This window comes from Pan paniscus, chromosome 4, assembly GCF_029289425.2.
Source record: "Pan paniscus chromosome 4, NHGRI_mPanPan1-v2.0_pri, whole genome shotgun sequence".
Classification (NCBI taxonomy): Eukaryota; Metazoa; Chordata; class Mammalia; order Primates; family Hominidae; genus Pan; species Pan paniscus.
In genome coordinates, this window is record NC_073253.2 from 68475956 (window position 1) to 68496895 (window position 20940).

Consider the following 20940-nt stretch of genomic DNA (forward strand, 5'->3'; position numbering starts at 1 on the left):
GCCTTGATCTTGGACTTTCCAGCCTCCAGAACTGTGAGAAATACATTTCTTTTTGTAACTTACCCAGCCTAAGATATTTTGTTGTAGCAGCAAGAATGGACTAAGATAGCATCTGGGAAATAATTAATAATGTATAATCTTTTAACACCTGAATAATGCAAATATTGATCTAGAGATTACCTTACATCTTGATATTCTGTAAGCCCTGCTTAACTACTGCACCACAGAAGGCCGTATAGCTAGAGACTGCAGAGCTGAGACTTGAACCCTAGAAGCCTAACCACAGAATTCCTGCTCTTTATTATTTTGCTGTCAACACTTGATTCTGAGGTTGTGCAAATTCACTGTGTAAAAATCAAGAGGCACATATAGTTTGAAATATAAAGCAGACGTGTGGGGGAAAGGAAGACCAGAAGAGATGATCCTCTTCTATGTCATGTTATTAAGTATGAACTTTGGATCTCAAAGGCAGTGGGGAAAACCAATGACAGGTTTTAAGCAGAAATAAAGTGATCAGTCTTGAATGTATACAAGATCACTCTGGTGCATTTTACTCTTTTAGGTTTCCTTAGTACCTTATCATAATTTTCAATTTCATTCCAGGCCTTAAGCCCTCTCCAAGTATCTCATGCATTTATTTTACTTTTTTTCTGAGAAAACTACACTTTAGAAAAATCAATCTATTTCTTCTTTAATCATTGAACAAATATTAAATACACACTAGTTAATACAAGGGACTCCTTTAAAGGATCTATGAAAATAAGCTTGCAAAATATGCAAATTAATGGGTGTCTTGCACTATAAAACAATACTTAGATTTACAGATTTATGTGAAATTTCAGATTTATGTTCTTCAAACCTACTAGAGGCAAATTGTTTGAAGGACTATGTTCTCCATATATTAAAGGACTATTGTGATAAAATGAAGCACGCATGCACTTTTATAAGTGACTCAAATGACCTACTTAAAAACTGCTATTTCTAGTGAAACCAGTTAATCAACATTTGAAAAACAAGTCTTCAGATGCCCCTGGTTATCATCCTGGGGAGTACACCATCAACTGTGAGAACAGGATGTCGTATCTTGCACTAATGAGATATGCTAATGCATCATATTTTAGGAGAATTAAAATGAAACTCCTTAAAACAGAGAATAATTTACAATCTAATAAACTCTGACACATTACCTGCATGTATCTGATAAAATGGTGCCACACAGTCATGCCTTGCTTAATGACAAAGACAGGTTCTGAGAAATGAGATGCTAGGCTATTTTGTCATTGTGCTAATATAGAATATACTGACATAAACGTGGATGGTCTAACCTACTACACACCTAGGCTATATGGTATGGCTTATGCTCCTAGACTACAAACTTGTACAGCATGTTACTGTACAATATTTAGTAGGCAATTGTAACATAATGGTAGTTATTTGTGTATTTAAATTTTTCTGTTCTTTCTTTTATTTTGAGACAGAGTCTTGCTCTGGCATGCAGAGGAGCAATCTCGGCTCACTGCAACCTCTGCCTCCCAGGCTCAAGCAATCTTCCTGACTCAGTCCCCACTGCCCACCCCACCCCAGTAGCTGGCTACAGGTGTGCTCCATCACACAGGCTAATTTTTTTGTTTGTCTGTTTTTGTAGAGACGGGGTTTCACCATGTTGCCTAGGCTGGTCTCGAACTCCTGGGCTCAAGTGATCCACTTGCCTTGGCCACCCAAAGTGCTGGGATTGCAGGCGTGGGCCACTGCACATGGCTAAACATTTCTAAACATAAAAAAGCTACAGTAAAATATGTTATTATAATCTTATGGGACCACCATCATATATGCTGTCCATTATTGACCAAAATGTTATGTAGCACATGACTCTGTGTATGTACACCCACACCCACACATACACATATGTATCATAACATAATACAAAAAAACAAAAAAAAAATACAAAAAAACAAACAAAAAAAGCTTTCCTCATTGCATGACTGGAATCAGACCTTTTGTTTAAAGGCTTTGAATCCAATTCTCCCAGTTTTTAAAAGTGTGGAAGTTAAATTGTAAGATTCCACAAAGAAAGGTTTCCAGAATATAACATATTTGCCAGAAACTGCCTTTCAAAGCAACTGGGAAATATCCTTACTAGTTCGGAAAAGTTCAGATATTTAAAAGAAGTAAAATTTTGCACACCAATTAAAATTGAAGTGCCTTTGTGTAACTAGAAGTGAAATCAGCACATAAGAACTTTTTTTGTAATTTGTAATCTAATTTATTCAAGTTGAAGAGACTTGCACATTATTTAAAAAGTATAAAATGAAGTCACAGTCATCAAAAATACAGTACAGTGTGTTTTGACCATACAGTAATTAGGGTGATTTTCTCAGGAGACTTAGTCACATAGCATGCAACATTTAAAATGTGTCTTCCTCAGCCAAGAGCAACAAAGTGAGACCAGCCAAGAGTCAGTCATATGACCACCGGCAAAGTTGCCAATGCAGTTTTTCCATTTCATGTGCCCTGTGGAAGGGCAAAAGTGGAAAAGCAGACCCAATTGGAATGGGCAAAAGTGGAAAAGCAGACTCAATTGGAATGCTAGTTTTTTTCACATTGTGTAAGTTAAAGGTACAACAGCTGCTATGTGCTAAATTATCACTAGTTATGGGACTTTAGTTACAGTACTTGAATTTCCCCCCAATCCAACTTCTTAAAATGTGTTGAAATACCAACTAGCAATAAGTTAATTTCTCCAGTGTAATTGAATAGTCTAACTTGGTATCTTACTCCTTAACTGATTTTGACTAAAAATATAATATTTACAGGAAAAAAAAAGTTCAGAGTTAAAAGAATACCATGAAAGGGCAAATGGTTTTATGGACAAACTTTGAACTGCATCTTCACTGTTCATTACCTTACTGTATTTGCTAAGGAAGCTAAGATCTCATTTAATTTTTGTGTGCTTTGCTTTGGTTCAAAACTAACATCACATTCTCAGAACTTGGTCAGGCCTTAATCAAATAAAATGCTATTGAGCTTCCACTTGGTCTTTCCACTCTGCTAAGTGCAAAGACAGTTCTGGAGAAATCAGTCGTGGCTCATGTCCTCAAGGAGTTGGTCAAAAGACAAGGCTTGGCGAATATGTACGTGCCATGTCAATGAACTGCTACAATGGAATAAACTTATAATAATGCCTAACATTTATTGACTCCTCATAATAAGGCCATAAACTTTGCATGAATTAACTCATAGAAACGTTATGACGTTGTATTATAAGCAATCCTAATTTGCAGATGAGGACACTGAGGCTTAGGGAAGTTATCTAACTTGCCTAAGGTTAAAGCAATATACTGCTTTTATGGTTGCATCTTTAGTAATCTCTGGGGTTGCTGGGACTCCAGTGCGAGAAAGAGCCCGAAATTCGCAAACTTGGATGATGGGGAAGAAAAGGTGTGCTAAACTCAGGTCACAGAGGTCCAGTCTTAATCTTGTTCCTCTGCAAGCCTTGTTGCTCACACCTCTTGACCGACAGTTCGAGGCAAGTGCTCACAGCAAACTTACTCTATGTAAGCCAAGGCCAGATGTGGGGAGAAGGGGCTGAGAAATGTTAGAAACGTGAACGCAGTCCAGGCGGGAGAAGAGAAGGGGGCCTCGAGGGGTGCCCCTATGCAGCCCACACACACGCCAGGCACTAACTTGGAAAAGCAACAAGCTTGGCGGGAGATCCTCCCGCGGCCGGAGGGCCCTGAACCCTAGGCCAAGACTCATCCACAACCTAGGGGGAGGCGGCCACCAGCGCCCCATCGAAGCTAAAGGGCTGACAGAAGGGCTGTAGCGGCAAGTGCGCGCCAACACAGCTGCACACGCCCAGACACCTGAGGGGCTGAGAGGAACTTCCCCGCGATCCGCCCCGGCTGCGCAGAGCCTCTTCTCCCCGCCGGGGCCCCGCCCAGCCTCACTTCTTTTAAAAGCAGCAGCCAGCAGCGCGCCGGTGGCGTGCGGCTCGAAAGGCCGGGAGGACGTCATCGACGCGCTGTCGAACCTCCAGCCCGCCCGGGTTTCCTTCGCAGTCGCGCACCGACGCTCAAACGCGCGCTCCAACCCGCAGCCTCCTCCTGCCTCACCGCCCGAAGATGGCGGCTCTCAAACTCCTCTCCTCCGGGCTTCGGCTCTGCGCCTCTGCCCGCGGATCTAGGGGAACCTGGTACAAGGTAAAGTGCGGGGGAGGAGGAAGGCCATGGGCAGGAAGAACGTGGACCAAACCCTGAGTGGTGCCTGCGTTTTCTCCTCTGCCCCTACCCGCTCTCTCCAGCCTGGGATCTGGCATCCGTGGCGCGGTGCCCTGGTCACGGACACGCGGCGACGCGTTCCTGGCCTCGCCGGCCCCTCGGATGACCGCCTTTGCTTGGTTCTGCAGTCGCTTCCCTGATGGAGCGAGACACGGTAAAGAAGCGCGCGGAGAGGCTGAGAAGGGGCGGGAGGACTCCTGGCAGCGCTCCCGAGCCCTTTGGCGCTCGTCGGCTTCCCTCCTGGCACCCGCCCTTGGATAGGGACTCTGAGGGTCTGAACGGGGGGAGGAGGGCGCCAGTATATGGAGGTTTAGGAGTGAGGCAACAGCGGGTAGGTTTGCGCCCCCGATGTTGGATCTCTGGGAAGAGGAACCTCTAGAGGCCCAGAACCTGAGGCTGGGTTAGCCATGGCTCTGCTCGAGTTCACCGGGGCTGGATGCCGGGTGCGGCGGGTGTGGAATGCCGCTCCCATCCTCTCCTCCCTATTTGGCTCTGCTGCCCCGTAGACTGGAGCGCTCGCCAGGGCGTCTTGCCGGCCAAGCTGGGAAACCATCCGAGGTGTGTCCCTGGCCCGCGCCTGGGCTGCAGGGGCGGACAAACCTTTCTTTCGAGGCCCCTCGTATCCGGGTTAGGGGCTTTCGGTTTTCAGAGCCCTTTGAAATCCTTTTTGTGCCCCACTGCCAACTCTCCACCGAGTGGTATCCGGAGGCATTCCCACCGTGGACTGACTTGTGGTTTTGCCTTATGCACCGTCCTCGCTTGTAAGCCCATCCCTGTCTGGAGCCCTAGGAGCGAATTACAGGACCAGAGCGCCAGGTCCAGGAGGGTGGCTTTATCCCCGCCGTCTCAATCGCGGGAGCCTCTTCCTTGGTATTCAGTAATAGGTCTGAGCTTGACAGCGTGCCATGCACACGGTGCTTACTCCTGAAGCGTGTCTGCCTGGCCCCATTGCTCTTTCCTGCATCCAATCCCTGACCGCTGAGAACACAGAGGAGCCACTGAGCTCCTTCGGTAGGTGCTAGGGAATGGTTCAGAACCGGACCATTTTACTCTTAAATGCCTCTTAGGAAGCATTTTTATAACTGCAGATAGACTTGGATATATAAAGCATTATTAAAAGGGAACTTGACCTTCAGTGAGATTGCAGCGGTGCTGAAGCTAATGCAAACCAGAGCACAGCGATACCCTTGGGCCGAGGTCAAGAATGTTCCTTCTTTTGACAGTTACTGATTTGCCCAACTGTAATTTACTCACTTCAAGTCTTTTCCATCTTGAGTATATCATTAAACCATTTCCGAAGCTCAGCAAACCTCTTCTTAGAGGGACGAGATGCAAATAAGGGGTTCTGCTATATCTCATTAAAAGTTCATACAGAGTTCAAACTTAGCCCTGTCAGGCTTGATTATCATAGGTCTAACTCCTGCCTTCCACTATTCCCCTAGCTTGTGGCTCTTAGTGCCGTTATTGTTTAGCACTTTAAATCCTCACCTGCTGCTTCTGTTGAACTGTACCACTTATCTACTTGTTTAACTTTTCAGATGTGTATATTGTCTCCTCAACCAGATGACAGTTCCCCGATGGCAGAGACCATATTTATGCCTTACACTTAGTCTCCCTCAACAAACACACTACTCTGCATAGATCAGATATTCTACACATGTTTAAAGTACGGATGAGAGAACCCTCCAGGCAAACAGAAACCTTGAGTTTTTCCACTAAACATAACTAACAGCTAAAACGAGATAGTTATTTTCTTAAATGTTTAACATTTTTATAATGGGCAAGCCCAGTGTCTCTCAGACCTGAGAGTGCATCAGCATTACCTGGAGGTTTTCTAAAACAGATTGCTGTACCCACCCCCAGAATTTCTAATTTAATAGGTCCTGGGTGGGGCCCTAAACTTTGCATTGATAAGTTCCAGGTGATGTTGATGCTGCTGGTCTGGGGACTGACTGCCCCTTTCAGAGTTATCTGGCATGGACTTAGGTGAAAATAGACTATTGGGAGGTGTCTTCTTTTCTTCATTATTACTGAGGGGCAGTGGGGAGCATTTAATACTATTTTCACTGTAGAAAATTATTAGTGGGAAAAAGGTTATAAGAGTACCACTAACACTTTACCCACCATTCATCCTTGACACTGTCTTTTCCCAAATCTCTTTCCAACCTCAGACTCTCCTGAGCTGCAGTCCTTCTGGTGCAACTGGTGAACTTCACTTGGATGTCAGTTGGTGCTTAAAGCTCTTTCTGATCCAAAGCAAACTAGCCATGAAGTGGCTTTCCCATTCCTTGTTTTGTTCTTCTATCACTGTGCTTAACAGCACCAGTATCCATCCAGTATATAAGCTGGAAATCCTGGAACCATCTTCTCTTCTCCTTGCTGCACTTCCAATTGATCACCAAGTGTCATATGTGTGCCTCTTTCTGAAATGTTCCTCAGTGCTGTCCCTGGCATTCTTTCTCAGCAACTGTTTCTTCCTTATAGCTCCCCAATTAAATACTATGATTGTGTTTAAAATTTTGTAATTATTTAATGACTACTATCTTTGCTAGTTTGTAAGTTTCATTATAGCAGGGACTATGTCTGGGTTTTATTTTTAATATTTTAACTTTGTAGCCCCAGTATTTTGTATAGTTGGTACAAATGGGTGAAGGAAAGAAATAATGAGTTTCCATACCACTTTCTTAATTCAGGCTTCCTTTGAGTTGTGACATCTGTTTCAAAAGCTTTGCTGTCCCTTCGTCATTGAATGATCAAGTCACAAATCAACACTAAAGAACTTACTCATGTAACCAAATACTACTTGTTCCCCAAAAACCTATGGAAATAAAAAAATTAAAAAGAAAAGAAAAAAGAAACTCTGCAGTGTGGTCTGTAAGGCTTTTTACAAACTGCCTCAGTCTGCTTCTCCAGCCTCATCTTCATGAACCTCTCTCCATGAGACCTGATCCCGCATGTCTGTAACCACACAGCCTTTTCATATCGCTGAACTCTTACTCATGTGGCTCCCTTGTTTGGAATCACTGTCCTGACAAGTATTTAACACCTGGCAAACTTTGGTTTTCTAGTCCACCAGGTAGAATGAATTACTCCTTCATCTGTGCTCCTTCGGAGCACTGAGTATCCCTCCAGCATTGGAGAAGAACATGTATGTTCCCTCAATAACAATGCACACCACTGCTGTAGAGAATTGCCTAGTGTTGTAACTCTCTGTGAGCTCCTTGAGATTTATTCTTGTCACATGTGCATAATTGGCAGTGTTTAGTTCAAGGTGAAAATTCTACCTTTGGTAGACACCGGTCCTCTTCTGGACAGCTAAAGTGTTTTCACACACATCACTACCTCTTGGGAGTGATGCCATGCTCTGCAGGTCTGTGAGTGTATCCACTCACATATTACTGCCTTTTCTTTATAACGTGTATCTCTTTACTTCTCTCCATATAACTTCTCCCCACTTTTGTTTCTCAAACTCTGATACTTACTTGGACAATATCAGCTGTTCCTTGTCATTTATTTAACTGTAAGGTGACAAAATAAATATCACCTCATGTGAAAGTAATCTTAAAGCTAAGGCCTATGTCTTTTTGAAAACCTTCAACAAAGATCACCTGGGTTAATTTGCTACAGTATGAATTGTGTTTAAAAACATTCTTTGTAAAATCAGTGGAGTGTGTGTATAGGGTAGAGTGAGGTGGTTAAAAATTAAAACTAAACTCCAATAAATGACAAGTTGGTCTTACTGCCCTGGTAGGGAATGAAGAAAAGTTTGCATTTTCCAAAGGAAGCTAACAACCCTGAGTATCTTCTATAGTCCAGGCACAGGGCTTCTGTATATAACATCAGAATATGTTATATACATACATAACCTCAGGGAAACTGTGGATAAGTGGTGGGGGGGGGTGGTCTACTGTACATATAAAAACACCATGTATGCCATAAATATATACATTTATTACCTGCACAAATATATACATTTATATACAATTAAAATTAAAACTAAACTCCAATAAATGACAAATTGATCTTACTGCCCTAGTGGAGAATGAAGAAAAGTTTGCATTTTCCAAAGGAAGCTAGTATCCCCTGGATATCTTCTATAGTCCTGCAACAGGGCTTCTGTATATAACATCATGTGATCCTTACTACATTCCTAGAAAACAATTATCATCTTTTTGTAAACTTAAAATACCTTCTCCCCCCATGAAAAAGAGATGCAGTGGTTAAGTAATTTTCCTAGATTCATACAACTGTGGCAGAATTGGAATTTGAAGCAAGGGTATTTTTTGATCCCAAGAGCATGATCTATTATGGCACACTATCTCCTAAACTAGATGTTGGGTTTCTTAGGATACAATCTGTTGTAGTATAAATTGACCTCTTAGTAAATAGATATCAAATGTCAACAAATATTGTTAACTGAATATATGAATAATGAAAAAAACAAGTACCTGCAGGTTCTTCATTGTCTTGAGCCCTTCTCAGATTACCTGGAAAACATCTTCACTTTATGCTTTTAACTTTTGATTATCTGGGTAAACATGTCTTCTCTAAAATACTTTTGAAGTATATTTTTTTGCAGAGAGTGTGGCAAGCTCTTTGGTAATTTCTAACTGTAGTGAAAACTATCAGATGAAACAAAAAAATAGAATTCTTGACAAGCCTATAGTTATATGCTTTTATTTGTGGGCAGGGGAGAGGTAGTGAGGGTTAATGCGTACCAAAAAATAGAAAGAATGAGTAAGACCTTCTGTTTGATAGCACAATAGGGTGACTATAGTCAATAGCAACTTAATTGTACATTTAAAAATAGCTTCAAGTGTATTCGGATTGTAACTCAAAGGATAAATGCTTGAGGGAATGGATACCTTAATGTAAAAAGCCTCTATAGGTATATAGGGGAAATGAGTTTTCTTCCAACTTCCTCTCTATGTGGGATTTGTGTTTCTCAGCATATTGAAATAGTTAGGGTGATCTTACTGCACAGACTGTTGAGCTGTGGATGAACTCTTTAATTTTCTTCCCCTTCCAGCTATAAGGGCCTGACTCTTCACTTTTGGGTGGAGGTAATGACAGCAGAGTTATACAGGAAGAAATAGAACACTCACAAAGATTTATTTTATATCAATAAATGAGAAGTGGAGTATGAGAGGTTTCAAAAAACATGGAGAGAAGCATATTGTAGTAGAAAGGCCCTGAGGTAGAAGGCCAAATAAAACCTTGGATCTGTTCTTGCTTTAATACAGTTTTGGGTAAAGTACAAGATCCTTCTAAGCTTCAAAAATTTGACCTGTGAAATGAATTGGTTGGATTAGATAAATGCACTTTTTAAGTGTGTCTAGGAGATATCCTCAACTTTATCTTACGATCCTTCTGTTGGCCTGTTTATTCAGGCTATCACACTTGTAATTTCCAATATATTAAAAAATATATGTTTAAAACAGAAGCAGATGAATAGAAAAGAGGGAAAACTCTTTGTGGCTCAAGCCCTTTCTGTCTCTGCCTAGACTTATTTCTCAGGGTTTGAGCAGTGTGCTGGCATATTTTTAGGGGAAGAAAAGAATGATAGACATTTATGCTGTCACCTTGACCACTTCAGGTTGTGTCTGTCTGGGAGACTGTTAGGCAGTGGATGTGAGCTCATAACTGGCATGTAAAGGTAGCAGTATACCAGGATTCAGATGTTATTCTTTCTTTTTAGGCTGGCTGTATAGTGAGAATAAAGGAGAAGTGATATTGAGTATGAATGATTGCTACAGAATCTGCTTTCTTGTTTTCTTTTGTGCATAGTGTGGATGAAGTAGGGGAAAGGGAAAAGTTTACAACTGATTGCTCATGAATATTCACTAGGTGACTCATTTGGGACCAAATAGTACACAGTGGTAAGGCTAGACTTACCTTCCTTGTAGATAATGGTTTGTTCCTTTTATGTAGCCTCCATAAACCTTAAGCCCCATAGGAGGATGAGTTGTTTTGTAAGGTGTTCTTGTCCCTCTAGGAGGCATTCTTTGACATTTAAGATTGAACCTGGGGCCCAACTCTGTAGGTACGTGTTTTGTTCATATTGGCTTTAATTTCTTAGAGAGCAGTGCTCATGTCTTAATACTTAACTGTGTTGGAATAAATAGTACAGGACTTGACACATGGTGGGTTTACAGTAAATACTTGTTGATTAATGGAAGATTGGGTTACCAGAAACTGATGCTTGATGACACCATTGCTATGAATTTGAATTCCAGTATATGGACTTTTCTTTCTACTTTCATTCTTTTGGGTGGCCACAAATGATGGAGTTAGAACTTTCCCTTATGTAATAGAAGACATCTGTTACAAGGGGACTTCAGTGATAATCTGTGGATAAAATATCCATCCTACTTTTAAGTATGAGTCACTTAAAGCGCCAGGCTTTTAAAGAGGGGGATAGTATCACAGACAGAAAGGTGAAATGGTGGTTATGGAGGCTGGGGGTGAGGGGTTGGTGAGATGTTGGTCAAAGGATACATAATTTTATTTAGGAGGAATAAATTCAAGAGATCTGTTGAACACCATGGCGACTATGGTTAATAATATATTGTATACTAGAAAATTGCTGAGAGATTTTTAAGTGTTTTTACCACAAAAAAGTGTGTGCATTTATAAATAGCTTGATTTAGCCATTCAACAATGTATATAGTATCCTCCCTTATCCAAGGGGAATATGTTCCAAAACCCCAGTGGATGCCTGACCTGTGGGTAGTACCAAACCCTATATAAGTTGTTTTTCCTACATATGTGTATCATTCATTTTAATTTACAAATTAGACTATGAGACATTAGTCACAATAACTAATAATAGAACAGTTATAACAATATACTGTAATAAAAGTTATAAGAATGCATTCTATCTCTCAAATCTTATTGTACTATACTTTCCTGGGGTGACAGACCTCAGAAAGGGAAACTGTGGATAAGGGGGGTCTACTATCCATATAAAAACACCATGTATGCCATAAACATATACATGTATTACCTGTATAAATATATACATTATATACAGTTATTACCTGGCAATTAAAAACGTGTATATATAAAGGAGATAATGAAATTATCATTTGTCTATCAATTGAATAAATTGCTACACACACAAAGTAAAGATGTATCTCCAAATGATTATCAATTTTTTTTTTTTTAATATTTCAGGGATGTGTTTGTTCCTTTTCCACCAGTGCTCATCGCCATACCAAGTTTTATACAGATCCAGTAGAAGCTGTAAAAGACATCCCTGATGGTGCCACGGTTTTGGTTGGTGGTGAGTACTAACACTGTTTTCATGTTATGGTAATGTCCTTATGTTTTTAAATGAAGCAGGCAAATCACAATGACAAAGATGTATAAAAATGATAATTATTTTATTATGCATTATTTATTGTACATATTATAGTATCATCTATTTTATTAGTGTCTCCTTCCTAAAAGTTTAGCAAGGTTTAGCATTTAATATTTTACTTTCTCTGTGTGCGTGCGTGTGTGTGTGTATGTGTATTTGTGTGTTTCTGTTTTGAAAAACTGAAGCTTCAAAGTAGTCATGTTTTATTAATAGCTTTGAAAAAAATCCCTAGATCCCAATTTTTTAACTTAAAATGTTTGCATTAATCTCATAAGCTTACACCTTCAGAGACCCCGTAGACATGTATTGACCTCCCCCACTGCCAATTCTATTGCTGCTTCTTGTTTGGACTCTCAAGAGGGAGTTTCACTTTGTCACCCAGGCTAGAGTACAGTGGTGCGATCTCAGTTTACTGCAACCTCTGCCTCTCGGGTTCAAGCCATTCTCCTGCCTTAGCCTCCCAAGTAGCTGGGATAACAGGCACCCACCATCACTCCTGGCTAATTTTTGTATTTTTAGTAGAGATGGGGTTTCACCATGTTGGCCAGTCTGGTTTCAAACTCCTGACCTCTAGTCATCTGCCCACCTTGGCCTCCCAAAGCGCTGGGATTACAGGCGTGAGCCACCCACACCCAACTTGCTGCCTGCTTCTGATAAATAATATCAAGGATTATTTTTAGCATTGATCCCCACTCATTCAAGTAAGTCATTGAATGTTCATTTTAAACCCAATACAATTTGAGTAATCATGGAAAATATAAAGAAATGACAGTTTTGGGCTTAGGCTTCCAACTATGCAAAATCTACTCAGACATATTAACATTCTTGAAAAAGTTGTAGAAAAACTGATTTACAAAGCAGGAAAACAATAGATATATAGTTAAGTGCAAACTGAGGAATGAGTAGCCATATAAACTGGTTGCACTTGGCTTATACTTGTGGTTCAAAGACTGGGCAGTGATATGTGATATAATGGTGCAAAACATTTGGATACAGCTATATGACCATTTACTTAGCTGCTGAGATATATCTGTGTATTTTGCTTAGTAGATCTAATACTGTGCTTTGTTTTATTTCCCTTTTAAAAAGAATAACACACACTTCTCTGAAAGAACATTGTTACCCCCTTTACAAATTGTTTATTTTTTGGACTTAATATAGGTTTTGGGCTATGTGGAATTCCAGAGAATCTTATAGATGCTTTACTGAAAACTGGAGTAAAAGGACTAACTGCAGTCAGCAACAATGCAGGGTAAGTGTGCATTTTAAAAACAATTGGCTGGAGAGAAATGCCAATTCTCAATATTTAAACAGAGTTTATCAATGAAATGAAGTTTTCTCCTATTCACATGAGCAATATATCCAAGCATCAAAATCTAGTGTTTAACAAGGTCAAGAGGGGTGGTTACATTTATCCAAATGTTTTTGGTAACATCCTTCATAAGTAAAGCAGACTTGCTTCATCTAGTATAAAGATATAAATTAAGACTTTATATCTTAATGTGATGTGCTTTTATTTTTCTAAACTTAAAATTTATTGAAGTTAGAATATATATCTTCAAATTAAGTCTTGCATTTTAAAATTTAAACGTATTGTTTTATGTTATTTATTAGATCATTTATAAAGCAAGGTGGGCATCAATTTGAAATCTGTTTAAAGCCCTTTCTTTTAGCAATGCCATCATTCTAGATCATAAATAAAGGGATACCATTAATCACAAAAACATGGCTGGTCTTGGAAGGTGGATATGCAGCCAGCACTTAAGATAATAGGATTGCATATTACGGTGGTCAGAAATAAGCCATCATTTTAATAATGGCATGCACATTAAGGTACATTTAGCTATGTTAGGAAAAGCCATATTTTTATTTTTACAAAATGGTAAGTCATCAGCTCTCAACAATTAAAGACTTTAAGGATTTTACATTTTTAATCACCCAATTGGCATTTTAGCCAATTATAAAAGCAGTTTAGAATAAATAGTGTAGGTTATATGGGAAATAAAACTGATGCTACTTTTTTGTGCCCATTTTTCCTTTTCTGAATCTGTTTCCTTCTGGGAGACTGTCCCTCCTCTTTCCTGTCTATCCACATCTCTCAGGATTAGACTTAAGTTATATATCCTCAAAGTATCCTTATCCAATTATAGAAACTTTTCTAGTCTTTATTGATCTTGCCCCTTTTTGAGTTCCTTTAGAGACTTTTAGCCTTTCTTTGTATGCTGAATTTTACTTATCTTTGATATATATGTATATTACATTACCAATCTCCTTTATTTACAGTAGTTATGTATTCCCTACTGTCCTGAGCCTGTAAGTCTGAGTCTCAGAGTTACTGTGTGTTGGAGGGGAATGGGATTGTAGAAATCATCTGTCCCTTGTTTAACTGACTTTTCAGATCATCTGAAAATAGAGAAGTAACTTGTTTATGACAACTCGATAATTCTTAAACATATCTTATGCCCTTTAATTTGACTTGATTATACATACTTTTGATTATCAGCACTTTCAGTTTTCCAGATAGCTTTATGCTTATAAGGGATACTACAGATCAATATAAAATTCTTGATGCAGAATAGATGCTGTTATGTCAAAGGCTGAGAAATCTGATTATACATATGTACCTACACCTATAATTACTTGTGTGTGTGTGTATATATATATATATATATATATATATATATATTACTATACTAGTCAGGTATAATAGTTTTTTGAGAGCCCAATGGTCAGTCTATCACTCTAAAATGTCTGGTTCTGTACCAATGACTTTGAACCTCAAGATAAAGGCAGTGACCCCTCTGCTGTGCCCTTGTTCTTTGTTGAGGAAGCTGCAGCTCTGAAGGAGTTAATAATCAGATGTAGGCCATGAGCTGATTATGGACATTCCCTAGGATTTAGTTATTTTGTCTGGGAAGGGCTAACCAATTCCTGGGATGTATACTTGAACTTCTGTGCTCAGCTCATGAAAGATTTCATTTGTCTCATGTAACTACAGAAGTCCTCCCTTATTCGAGGGGCCTGTGTTCTGAAATCATGGCTAATACTCAACCCAATTGCTGTCAATGGGAATGTATTTCTGTTTGTCTTCCACCCACAAATTTAATGTCTTTTCCATCTTAACTAAGCTCTTATTATGCTCTGTGGCTATAACTTTTGCAGTTAGAGATATGACAGCAAAACTAGCAGATATTTTTCTCTTTCTTTGAAATTTAATGGATAAAAGATTCATTCTTACTTAGATCTTTCACCTAAAGGAAGCACTTTATGACCTCTTTCTGGCATATCCAAGTTGGCTGCACCACTACTCTTGTGCTTTGGGGCCATTATTAAGTAAGATAGGGACTACTTGAACACAAGCACAGCAAATACTGCAGCAATCTATCTGATCACCATCATGGCTACTAAGTGAAGAACAGGAGAGTAGTATATACAGTGTAGATATGCTGGACAAAGGGAGGATTCACACCCCGGGCAGGATGGAGTAGGATGATGATAGCTCATCTCGTTACTCAGAATGGTGCAAAACTTAAAACTTATGAATTTTATATGTCTGGAATTTTCCATTTAATATTTGTGGACTGCAGTTGACTGGGTAATTGAAACCACACAGAAAATGAAACTGCAGATTGGGTGGGGGGTGGGGAAATTACTGTACGTCATAAATTAGCCTTATATTTAAATGAAGCATTTTGTTTTTGGTACTCTTGATATATTAAATATAATTATCTAATCCAGATTTAAGTATGTCTAAAATGAAAAGTAAACAAAAGAAATACAACTTGGTAAGTGATCCCAACTTTATTTTTGTTTATCTTATTTTGACAAGAATTGCCAATTAATGAGATTTCAGAAAATCAGCAAATTAAATTTCAGATTCAGAGCATGAAAATATTTCCAGAACATTGTCTCTGATGCAGTATCTTTTTGCTTTATAATAATGTGTCTCATTAATGAATTCTTGGCCTTAGACTTTTTCTAGTCACCACAATGTTTGAAACCCAGGTTTGTTATGATGCAGGAAAAAGATCACATCTCTCTTTAGTATGCTAAAAAATGTTGGCTACTAAAGGAAAGCACCCATCTTTCTGAAGGTCTTATCAGCATTGTCTTTAGTATTAAAGAGCTATAAGATGGTTTAATATACATGTCTCTATTAGAAATGATATGTTCCCCATTTGCAAAAGATCACATCTATTTTTCTTTATCTTGTAAGCCTTTATAGGTAAGGGACTTGTCTTACTAATTTTTTATCATCAATGTCTGATAATAGGTAAGATATACACTTGCCAAATTTGGGTTGTAAAGTATGTGGCAAGAAACACTCTCATTGTAAGCTGACAGCATTTTCAAGACCTGAAGAACTGGTCAGGTAGTGCACCTGGGGCTAGCGTCTTATGCACTGCTTGACTGCTATGCCAGGATACTAGTCTAAAAACAAAGCAAAGCCCGTATAAACAATGATTCTCAGAGCTAACAAATGAATAAAGAGATGTGATCTCCAAATAGAGCCAACTTAAAATGGGTAATGGGTTGAAAAGCCAAAGAGATCCAGAAGACAGTAGTTAGAAAAATTCCCAAGTCAATCAATGTCCAACTATATTCTGGCTTTACTATGGGCCTGTAGGAGTTTCAGATATTTTAAACTACAGAAAGTAAAATGGATCATATCTACCTTCATGAATTATTTTATTACAACTTTATTAGTCTGGGCCGTAGATGATATCAAACGTAATTGAATTTTCCGAGTGGTTGAGGAGTTTACCAAAGGGAGCCTTTTCAGTGGAATGGTCAGGGCTGAGGGAAAAATGAGTAATAAAGAACACTGGAATTTGTATTGGAGGGGTGCTGTTACCAGCCCCAGGTCTGAAGGAGTGAAGGGAGGGAGCTGTTACTAGGACCTGGAAGAAAGCTTTATGGAGGGGGTTATCCAATAGGCTGTAACTTCTCAGGGAGAGAGCCAGAGGAATATAAATCCCAACATTTTCCCCTCACCCACATCCTCTTGATGGTGCCTCCCATTGGGTGAACCCAGTCAGAGTGGCTGAACCCGATCAGAAGCCAGAGGGCAAGGGGACCCCTCAATTTAGTCTACAGGGCAGCCATCTGAGGTCCAGATGTTGGAGGGATGGTGAGGCCAAGAGAGGAAGAGAAGTGAGCCAAAAGGAGAATGGTTGGAGTGAGGTTGGGGACATCAAAGGGCAACTGATCACATGGGACCTTGCAGGCCACTCTGGAGACCTTTAATTTTACTCTGAATGAAAGTACCATCACAAGGGTGTGAGCAAGAGCAGTGATATATTCTGACTTACATTTTATATGGCTTGCTTTGGCTGCCATGTTGTGAGGGAGGGGAAGCAGGGAGGGTTTGCAGTACCCTGGCAAGATAGTGCAGAGTACCAAGGAGAGAGTGAGAAATGGCCAGATTTTGAATAGGCTTTGAAGGTGGAATCAGGATTTCCTGATAGATTCAATGTGGAGTTTGTGAGAAGTCAAAGATCGCTGCGTTAGTTTTGGGCTGAGGATCTGTAAGGTGAGCCTGCCATGAGGTGAGATGGGAAGGCTGCAGTGGAGTTGAATTTGGGGGAATAGAATTGTGGGGACCTAGCCAGGTACTAGGAGTAGGTTAAAAACTCAGAAGGCATTGTGTGCATTGAGAGTAATGGGGAGACAGCCCTTGAACAACGGAATCCTTAGGCATCTGGTGACCTCTAGCGGACAAATGTATTCTTAACTTGCAGGTCATTCTAGCTCAAAAGTACACTCTTGAAAATGCTTATGCTACTTAGGCATTAGTTTTCTTTTGAACCAAGTGAGAGTAAGTCATGCAGCTATTTCTTTTCTACCCATGGTGGATGGGAAATCTTATCAGATTCAGCATTTGATGGCTAGGGGTGCAAAACAAGTTGAGTAGGAGGTTGACAGTTACCTGTTACCTAGACACTTTGAAGTGTTCATTGTGTCAGGAGTGCCGGGGGTAGGAAAGAGGTTTGGAAATGAAATTCTGAGAATTGGGAAGGAATCAGCTGAGCTGGAATGGTCACTTGTCGGTGTGAGGAGTATGAGAGTGGAGAGTGGAATGAAGTTGGGAGAACAGGTGGCATCAGGAGAAATGTCAGTGGTTTGTCACATACTTAACACCTTTCCAGATCAAGTAAGTAGGCGTCACTAGTGCTCGTTAATTTCCCCCAACCAACTTTCTTTATATTCCATCACCAAAGCCAGAATTCTGGAGTGGGTCTGCAGCTTCATCAGGATGGGCAACAAGTCTTATGAATTATTTCCCCCAAAGACCCTCTTGATTTCTCCCTTCTCCATTCCCATTCCCACTGCTTTAGCTCAGACTCTCACTGTTGCTTGTTTGGACTACTTCGAGCCTCTTCACTGATATCCCGGCCTTTCATCTTTCAACCTTTCCAGCTAATCATACTGTTATATTTCCGCTTAAAACTTTTTACAGGGACTTCCTGTCTTTCAGGATGAAATCCCACAAGGCTGATCACAACTGGTCCTGCCTTCTCCCCTCCCACATGCTGTTGCCCTCAGTCCATACTCCAGGAACACTCAACATGTAGTTTCCTGAGTGCATCTTTGCAAAGCTGTCTATCTGTCTGTTTTTCTCTACACCTCCACCCCACACACTGTTCTCAAGATGTTTTCTTTTTTCCTATGTCTGTGTAAGTGCCACCTCCTGTAAGATTTTTTCTGCTATCTTTCTCCTCCCCAAAAGTTGGGTTCTCCATTTTCAGAATTATCACTATTTGTGCCTAATTCCCTTAGCATGTCTCTCCCTCTGTTGTAATTATAGGTTACGTGTTTATTTTCTCAGTTTCAAAGCTGCCCAGGACCAGGTCTTATTCATGATTGTAGCTCCAGAGCCTGACACAGGGATAGAATAAGCACTCAGTCAGGGAGTTTTAGATGAATTAACAAACCTGTGGTAGAATAAGCACTCAGTAATGGAGTTTCAGATGAATGAACTGTGTAGATGACACAAGCTCTGTAGGGAAGGAACCATCAGAGCACTAAAGGAATTAGGAGGGAGAGATTGTAAATAAAAACTTCTGTTTCTAGGAAGCACTCTGGTCCTTATCACTACATTTCTGTCGCTTAAAAGGCTTTCTTGAAGCATAGTATGGAGTAATATAGAAAAGTGAACATCTCATAAATACAGTTTGATGGAGTTTTACAAGCTGCACACCCATGTCATCAATGCCCAGATAGATAAATGGAACATGACCAGTACCCCAGGAAGCCCTCTTCCTGCTCCTTCCAGTCGCTGTTCTCTTCTCCCACTACCAATATTAATCGTTAGCCTTACTTTTGATCCTCATAGATTTGTTTTGTCTAATTTTGAACATCATATTAAAGGAATATTTCAGAGTATAATCTTGTGTCTGGCTTTAGCTCAACATTATTCTGTGAGATTCAACCATTGTTACTAATGGTTATAGATGAGTCATTCTCACTGCTATACCCCACTTCATTATGTAGTATGCCACAATTATCTATTTTGCTGATGAGCATTTGGGAGGCTCCAATTTTGGCCATAATGAACAGTGCTGCTATGAATTTTCTTGCACATGTCTTGTGATGAACCTAAGTATGCATTTCTGTTGGTTATAGACCCAGAATGGAATTGCTGACCCATAGCATACGGATATATTGAACATTAGTAGGTACTAACAGTTTTTCCAAGGTGGTCATTTCAGTTTACATTCCCCTTGGCACATATGAGAGTTCTGATTGTTTCACATCTTTGTCGAGACTTGGTATTTTCTTCTTTTTTAGCCATCCCTTCATGTTTGTGGTGGTGTCTCATCATACTTTTTGCCATTAAAAGTGTTTTGCTACGAAAAATACTTCCCCATTAAAACAATTTCACCATTAAAAAATATTTCACCATTAAAAGATATTTCGCCGTTAAAAATATTTCACCATTAAAAAATATTTCACCATTAAAAGATATTTCACCATTAAAAATATTTCACCATTAAAAAATTTCACCATTAAAAAAAGCTTAAGGTCAAGTATTCTTATCTTAGAAATGTTTTATTTCTCTAGTTGGTTACAATATTTCTGACTCTTGAATGGAAGATGATCTTCAGTCTTTAAGGTGACTGAAATGGAAAAATCATTCAGTTATCTATCTTGTTACATTGACTTTGCTTTAAATTCTAGGCATATTTTGCTTCGAAAAATAATAGAAATAAAGAAAGGCATAAACCTGGAGACCTTCACCCAATGAAAAAATAAAGTCAACACTGTGTATACCATTTCTAAGAATAAATTGAGTGCCAGCTTTAAAATAATAAAGATATTAAACTATAGTATATATAATTTAACAGATACAGGATTATTGTTTCCACTTATACTCTTCACTGGCTTGTGATTAATTTTTTTTTGCTTGTTTTTGTTAAGAATGTGTAAATCTTCTTGAGCAAAAGATTTATGATATAGGGAAAATGTTCATAGCTATTTATAATTTGGGTCCACATTTCAATGAGCATGTTAATCTCTCTTTTAAATACCAGAATGCCCCTCTCTCCTTTTTAGAAGAGAAAGAGCTTCTCCATCCAAATCTTCGTTTTGGGTCAGTATATTGCCACTGCGTTTATGTGTTCCTTCAAAGCATAGGACAAGAACCAATTCATCTCTTTGCTTATCTTCTAACTCAGAATCACTCTGCAGCCGTGAAAATAACAAAAGGTGCGGGGTAAAACTGTAGGGTTGACATGGGTGGGAATATTGGCTGTATGTCCCTTACTGCCCAAGACCTTGCCCTGTGCATGCCCCGCTCCCACAAAAAAATAACTTAAACTTCTTGACTTTTAGTTTCCTCAACTGTAAAATAAAAGGATAGCTACCTTGCAAAAGTTTTGGGGTTATGGGAGACTAAGAATGTGGATCAAATGCCTATAAGAAAGGATTTATTTTTCTTTAAATTAACAAAGTTTTATCTCTTTAAAAAGATGTAGTAGTGTTCTGTTAGATGCTCTTTGGTAAGCTCCCTTCATTTTCCTTCTAGGGTTGACAATTTTGGTTTGGGGCTTTTGCTTCGGTCCAAGCAGATAAAACGCATGGTCTCTTCATATGTGGGAGAAAATGCAGAATTTGAACGACAGTACTTATCTGGTGAATTAGAAGTGGAGCTGACACCACAGGTGAGAAAATTTGCTTTTCTTTTATAATACTAACTTACTTTAAAAATTCCTTTTTTCTCCGTGGAAATTTCTTTGTGCAAAAGAGGTAAGGCAGAAGGAATACTACTTTGCCAAACCAGGGAATTTTGTTTCTAAC

The 20940-nt window shown here is 39.5% G+C and overlaps 1 protein-coding gene across 3 annotated transcripts in view; it reads left to right on the forward strand.

The window, feature by feature from the left end:
* The first annotated feature begins 4057 nt into the window (after window positions 1-4057).
* OXCT1 (3-oxoacid CoA-transferase 1) overlaps window positions 4058-20940 on the forward strand; it is a 139496-nt gene continuing 122613 nt past the window's right edge. For 2 of the 3 annotated variants that reach the window (XM_003810979.6, XM_063604486.1), the window contains exons 1-4: window positions 4058-4199; window positions 11454-11562; window positions 12802-12892; window positions 20669-20804. In XM_003810979.6, coding sequence (XP_003811027.1) covers window positions 4122-4199; window positions 11454-11562; window positions 12802-12892; window positions 20669-20804 — 414 coding nt within the window. In that variant the 5' untranslated portion in view covers window positions 4058-4121. Of the gene's footprint in view, window positions 4432-11453; window positions 11563-12801; window positions 12893-20668; window positions 20805-20940 lie in introns of all 3 variants that reach the window. The other variant, XM_034960127.4, reaches the window with a different exon arrangement.